Consider the following 7,683-nt stretch of genomic DNA (forward strand, 5'->3'; position numbering starts at 1 on the left):
GGGTGATATCAAGTCTCTGTTTAGGCTCTCAAAGACTAAACTGTTAATGAACAATGACAAATGTCTAATGTTTCTAAATCATTCATTGTTTGATGTTTTTCATTCTTATCTTAACATAGACAAACAAAACCTTTCATGCAAATATTTATGATACTTACTGTTGGCAGGTCTGAAGCCTAGAACACAGAAAAGAGTATTAACAGTTAGTATCATTTAGCTACATTTAACATATGTTTCTTTTATTAGAAATTAAAAACCTTTTATTCTTCACCTTTTTGTTTTTCATTATTTTCCTTCCAGGTAAGGACAGCGACACCGGATACAAAACCAGCAACAACAACTCCAACAACAGCAGCAACTAGAACTGAAACCAGATCAGGACGTTCACACTGTTCATGTCTATGTTTAATCATACATTTACATACATGTTTGTTTTTAAATCTTTTTATGTCCCGGTTTTTAACTGTGTGTCTTTGTTTTATACTAAGTATCCTGCTGATTTTACTGTGAAGCACTTTGTGAAACCTTTCTGTGAAAAGTGCTATAGAAATAACTTACTTACATCATAATTATTATTATTATTGACCTGCTGAAAACTGACAACATATTGTCTTTGCTGACTGCAACAGTAAATTATTAAATCAGCTTTGGAGCAGCTGTTAAGTAGAGAAGATTCAGATTCAGCTTTATTTGTCCTTTACAGGAAACTTGTTTTCACCTTTTGTAAAGGAAGTGACTAAAGCTGCTAATGACAGGTGATGATTTATATTAGCCTATAAATCTCTCTGCCCCCTAGCAGCAGCAGATCTCTTTGCTCCGTAGGTGGGTCTAGAAACGAGCCATAGGAACTTTTTGAGTCTCGAACACCGATTGTGTTGACCAATCACAGCGCTCTATCTGTTTAGAGAGTCGTTGGGCGGCTTAACGCCATGACGACATACATTTTAATTGGCTTGTCAGGCTAACGTCATCCTGCTCTTTGCTCTGATTGGTCGTAGCGCTACCCTATTGGTGCAGAGGCAGTTTGAAAGACAGCCTTCATCCCGCCCCCTGGATTGAGCCGAGGTCTACCGCTCGTTGACACACTAGACATGTTAATGATGTAGTCTGGATGGTCAGGATAGATTTATGACATTTAGAAACAAATGAAAAACTAAACAAGGAGTTCTGTTCCTGTAAGCAATAAATGACTCTCAAAAACACACGCACACACAAAATACCACCCATCACAGTATGACAAAATATAAAACAAAGATTAAAGTATAGGCTACTTAATGTGTTTCTTACCTCCATCACCTCCAGATCTGTTCCTGTTGGTGACAACTAGTCTAGAGTCCAGTTTGGTGACGATGTCTTTCTTCAGTCCAAAGAGCTGAAACACACAGTCGTAGCTCCTCCAGTCTTCTGGATTGACTGATGAGATGCTCAAGTTAACAGTCATCTGGAAGGAGCCATCATGGTTGGGGAGGATCTCTCCTTGGTCCACGTCCTCATGAAGCTCCTCTCCATTCTTCCTCCAGAACATGACAGCTTTGTTTGGGTAGAAACCTGTAGCGTGGCAGCTGACTGGAGAGGAGGGAGTCTTCTGGAGGAGAGACACTGAGGGGGGGGCTGGAGAGGGAGCATTGTACCATGCAAATAGATTCGGTCATGAAACATCACTCAGTATTTAAACATTAAGAAACAGAACAGAACAGAAAAAATCAAATACGCCAATAATCAGAATATGAAGTATTCTCTCGGTGATTTCAGAAAAAACATGTGTTTCTTTAACAAGGGAAGAAGTATCTCATCATTCCTTGTATCTTTGTGATCATTATGATGATAGACATGCTCAGTGTGTTTTACATCATGATGGTATTTTTTTCAGCACTGTTGAAATCTAAACAAAAAACTATGACACTGTAGAACCAATATCTGATAATAACAGAGCTTGTAACCACTGAGCAGCCAGTCAGGATCACATACTGGTTCATTTTTATAATTAAATGAAACGGCAATCTCTTACATTTATTTAACTGATAGTATTGCCAACACAACACAGAAGAGATGGATCACATGGTCGACTCACTAACTGGTCCTGACCTTTATCTTCAGCTCCTCTAGTGGTAGGCCTACTATATAGACCAGTGGTCTCTCATAGCAACCAATTAAGCAACAGACATAATGAACATTAAAACCTACATCAGGTCATGTGACTCTACCTGTTTTCATCAGAGAGCTCCTCCCATACTCCACGTACTTCTTCAACCACTCAGGACAAATCTGGGTCAGGTAGTTCTTCTTCCGTGCTGAAAGAGCTCTGTCATGATCCCACTTATGTCTGGTGATGACAGCCTGTGGTTTAGCAGCGAGCCATGTCTTTGTCTTCAGGTCAAAGGCTAAGAAGTCTTCTCCATCATAACCATACTGATGAAAACCAGTAACTTCTCCAGTCTCATCGTCCCACTCACATCCGTACATTAACTGTACAATATGGACACCTGAGACAGAGACAGAGACAACAATAAAACCAGGGTGAGATCCTGCAGTCTGGAGGTAACAGATGAGTTTATACTGTTACCACAGACACAAAAATCACAATCCAAACTGCTGCTACTGGCTTTAAAATAATCTGACTTGATTAGATTATATACACACACACATATACTGTATATATAATCTAATCAAGTGGAGGCAATGTGCTAATGATCAGTGTCAAAGATCCCAGTTCATTACAGGATGTGGAACAATACATCACCAGAGTAAAACAGTGATGTGTGTGTTTCAGTTTGGTCTGTGTGTGAATGAAGAAAAGACTTTGAATTAAACGTTGTCAGCAGATGGAAAACTGGGTTGTTGAGGTTTCTGTCTGTTCTTCAGTATTGTCTATTCAATCTGTAGATGTGTGTTATGTTACAGTACAACTGTTTGCTTTCTCAATAACAAAGACAATGTAAACACATTTACCAGTAAGAAGTAGAACATAAACAAACCTCCAGTTTGACCAAAGCGCTGTTTTACTGTATCAATATTCTCTTTGAAGACCTGCTGAGCTCCCTGAAGCCCTGCAGTCTGGCTCTCCCAGTACTGTGGATCATCTGCTGTGACTTTCTCCATCCAGTCCTGTTTGGGTTCAGCTCGTCTTGTGTTGCTGTCGTAGATGACCATCTGAACATCATCAACCAGACCAACAACCACAAACTCTGGGAAGTTTGGGACTCCAGAAGAAGCAGTGTAGAAATACTTCAGAGAGTGAGTCACTGTTGAACAGTTAAGAATGATATCAGATGAAATGAAATGCAATTAATTCTCTCTGAGGAATACAGTTAAACACACACTATTAAAACAACATCAGACCATAAAATACAATGTTAAAGCAACATTGCGGAGTTTCTGCGGCGGCGGTGGCTATTATCCTATTCCTATCCCATCCTATTAACCATTTTTCTACCATTGCAATGAGTCTGGAAACATTATTTTAAGGCCGATAAACTCCGCAATGTTGCTTTAAGGTTCCCTTATTGTCATTGAATCTATATCCAACCAAAGAATACACAACAAAATTATATTAAACTGTTAAAAAGGAGGTCTCCGCAATAAGGCGGTAACGGTAAGATAAAAAAATGAGAAAAGCATTCACACACACTATTGCACATCCACACACCAAAAGGAATAAATAAATAATAGCGTATCGGGTTTTGCACCAACAATAAAGGCAAGACAAGGCAATTTTATTTGTATAGCCCGTTTTTACAAACAGTTTGTCTCAAAGGGCTTTACATGGCATCACAACAACATCACACTCACAGTGTACAGTTGTTATTTTGTTTTGTTATTCAGTGCAGCGTTTAGTCTGATGGGATAAAAACTGTTGTCTGGTCAGCGGGGTGGAATGAGTAAAACGTCTTCCAGAGCCAGTAGGTGTGAACTGGAGCTCCTCCCATATGAAACACCACAATTTAATTTGATGTTCTTAATGTTTAGACAGTATTGTTTGTTGTCAGTTATACTATATAGCAGTTATGGTCTTGGTTTATACGTAACACTGATGCTATGTTTATTTTCATCATCATGTTCCCTATGGAGCCTATATGAATGTACTGGTTTCCTCATTAATAACTCAATCTTCAATGTAAGTGATGTGATTCTGCTGATGAGACTTGCACAAGGTTCAGGAGGAAGTTTATATAATTTATCAGACTGACCCTGATCCAGACATCTCCTCACCATCACTGCTGAAATAAGTTCTGGGCTCTGACCATAGACTGTAAAAAAAAAAAAAAAAAGGCTCTGACGGGACCTCAGAAGGTGAAATGGATGTCTTTTTAGAATAATCCTGTATTAAATGGGCCATGAAAACATACAACGATTTATTTATGATAGATTCAGGACAAAAAGCAAGGTTGACAATTCAGATTACCCCAAGACAGAAGTATTCAAAGAGTGAGTCGGACCATATTCATAAATAAACTGGTGTTGACCTGTCCGACCTGCACTAGAGGTGTGAAGGCCCCATAATGTATGATATTATCATGATACTTATAAATAAAAGAAATAAAAATAAAGAAATAAATAAAGTCTTGTCACAATATCAAATCAAATCATGTTTACTGTGGATTGGATATGCAATATCCAGAGTATTGCAAGAATACTTTGTGATGCAATGAATTACCTTTTAGCAACTGCAAATTTTGTGAATGAAACACTTCAAAAACATCTAGACAGAAGTTCTCAGTCTGTTTATCTCACTGAGATATTATTTTCTTTATGCTAAATCATGCAGACTGACCAATGCAATCAAAAAAGGTACTCTGATACAAGAACCAGAAGACTGACACTTAGCATCCTTGGATCAATACAATAATACCACATTAAACCACCATGCTGCTTTTTCCACAACCCTAGTTTGGGGCCTCTACTCCTAAACTGTAGCCTATCTGCCTGAAGTCCACAGACGACTTGTCCGTCGGCTTCAAAGCGTTGGACTCACCTGTCGTCGCTGTGTCAATTCCCAGAAAAAACAAAAAGATCACAGCCTTCATCGTTACCAGGATGATCTACTACATCTTCAACAGAGTCTGTTTCACTGTGTCCATCTCCAGAACCGCGACAGACGTCCAAACGCAACCAGCTGTGTCGCTTTGGTCCAAGTTGAAAAGATTCACACAAATCGAAACTTCCTTCATACCGAACTTACTCCAGAAACCACACAGTGACCAGGTCCAACTGCAGCGAGGAGGACAACGAGCTTCTATATTATTATCATTAGATACATTAAAATCACACACGTTTTCTAATCAGTTAGCAGATGAATGACACAGGTTTGACTTCAGGCTGCCCGGCGGTGACCGTGTCCCGGATACGACAGGTGTGAGCAAGGGACCGTGTGCAAAGTGCCACACCAAAGAGAGACAGACCGCTGTTAAAAAAAATCAACTTCACTTATGCAAACTGTAGTCTCACTTCACTTTAGTCAATTGGACTTCCCTGTTTATGATACAACTACAACAGTTCTGAGAAGAAAATTGCTTCACATTTATTAGTAATAGCCTATCTAACCTGATGGTTGTCCTTGGACTCTGCTCAGTGGTGCCTTACTAATAACTGTTGTTGGTTTGGTATTAATAAAGGGTTTATCTTGGAAATATGAGCCTGCAATTCACTGACAGGGCAATAATGGGCCAAAAACAGAGTAATGATGGGGTCAAAGAAAAAGGACAGCAGTGAGGTAAACCCGTAGGCTATAATAATATAAATGGTTTGAAAATGGTAATATGGCGACATTAAAAAAGGGTTATAAGCTACATTTTTGGAATATTGGGCATTGATCATCTTAAAAATCAGATGAAAATCCTTTTAAGTCAATACTGGAAATCAAATGTTATTTGTCTGGAGTAAATGATGCACATTGAAATAATAGTGTTTACCACTGTAGTTAGGTCACTACATGAGATCCTGGAGGGGTAATCAAAGTTACCATGATTCATGATTTAGAGTCATTTCACCTGAAGACACTATGCAGGAGGACAATCAAGCAGTTGGTCCATTGCATATTGTCATATATGCTGAAGTCTCTATGAGCCCTGGCCTGCATGTAAGGAACAGGACAACACAGCTCTCAGCTCTTCAACACACAAAACTAAAACACTGAAATGGAGAAATATGACAACTGAACATCAGTGGTGGAAGAAGTTCTTCAGTAAGTTGTTGTATGTTGTAATGTTGAAATATCCCATTACAAAATGAAAATGCTGCAAGACACTGCACATTTGCTCTTCTCTAATCATAGTTTTTTGTGGAATATTGGATATTGTGGACTTGAACTGATATGACAGTGATATATAATACAATATGACATGTTCTCTATAGCTTTTAATGTGAGGTTGGTGCATTGGTACATGTTGATATGATCTGTTTCCTTCTGCTCTTGTTATGAATTCAAAGTGAAAGCTGCAGAACTGGTTTCATCTCAGTGAAGCTTCTGATGTCTGGATTAAAACTTGTGTGTTGTGTGTCCTCCTGTTTGTGCGATGTGATAAAGTCTCTGTTTGTGTAATAAATGTTCTTCCAGCAGAATAACAACAGTAACTGAACTGAGCTGTTGTTGTAGAGAGGATTTCTGCAGCTCTGTGGTTTAGTAATGTTTCATTATTGATACAGTGTCACACCCACTCAACACAAACACAAGCCGTCATGAGCGCTGCCATTTTGTGACTTCCTTAGTTTGTTGTTATGAAATGGCAGACACACAACAACACCTGGCAGTCGCTGCAGGACAGTGAACATGAAGCAGTGATTTACTTCAGTGTTTGACTCTCAAATGAAAACAAGAGTTTTTTTTTAACATCTTTATTGACAAAAAGAGTAGATACACAAGACTGAATACAGTTAGAGATGAAATAAGTGTATACAACATTAATACACAACCAAACCATCATAAATACGCCAGCCGGGGTTGACAAAAAACATAAACATAAATAAATATTTAGTAAAGTTTACAGAGATCAGACGTTTTAACAGCTTTTTTTACAGAGGGAGGAGATATACTGACCAACATGCAGACAGTTCCAGGAAGTTTGGCTTCTTACCACAACATTTAGATTTATGTATGTAACATTTGGATAAAATTATTAACAAATTTAGTTAGTAGAATTTAGTTTTTTAAATCATATTCAGTGTAGCCAAACAAAACATTTTTCCAGCATAAATGAAACTGGGGGTAAATATGATCAGTGATAAAGCTCCAGAGTGTCTGGTGTTGTTGTGTGTGTGGGCCAGACCATAATAACTGAACCAAGGTTTGGTTGACAGAGACACGGTGGGTCTCCCTGACGTCAACACCGACCTGATTGTTCTTTACTGTGTTTTCAGATTCACTTCATTCATGTAAAACACAGTGAACTGCAGGAGCTGCTGTAGTGACGTCTACACAGACACATTTATATTATAATAAGAAAACACATCACATCTTCTTCTTCTGGTTTCTGAGCAGATGTGTGGACGTGTATCTGCAGCTGTTTTCACATCTGTTCAGGTTTGACTGAATCAAGACTCTGAGTTTATCTGATGTGAGTTTCTGATGTTTTTTGTCTATTAATATTTGTTACCACGTTAAATTATTACATTGATCTGTTTTGTTCTAAAGAGGTTTTGCTACAAATGTGACCGGTAATGAAACACAAGTTGCATGATACACTGAAT

The 7,683-nt window shown here is 38.5% G+C and overlaps 1 protein-coding gene across 1 annotated transcript; it reads right to left on the bottom strand.

Annotated features, from left to right (window-relative positions):
• Positions 1-1,267: 1,267 nt before the first annotated feature.
• LOC310993409 (class I histocompatibility antigen, F10 alpha chain-like) lies at positions 1,268-5,054 on the bottom strand (the record flags this gene model as incomplete). Its single annotated transcript, XM_083981753.1, has 4 exons — positions 4,973-5,054; positions 2,976-3,242; positions 2,205-2,483; positions 1,268-1,611 (listed from the first exon to the last, which is right to left on the bottom strand). The coding sequence occupies exons 1-4, from the start codon at positions 5,022-5,024 to the stop codon at positions 1,268-1,270; spliced, it is 942 nt and encodes a 313-aa protein (XP_083837879.1). The 5' UTR covers positions 5,025-5,054.
• Positions 5,055-7,683: the final 2,629 nt, after the last annotated feature.

Source organism: Trachurus trachurus, assembly GCF_905171665.1.
Source record: "Trachurus trachurus genome assembly, chromosome: 11".
NCBI lineage: Eukaryota > Metazoa > Chordata > Actinopteri > Carangiformes > Carangidae > Trachurus > Trachurus trachurus.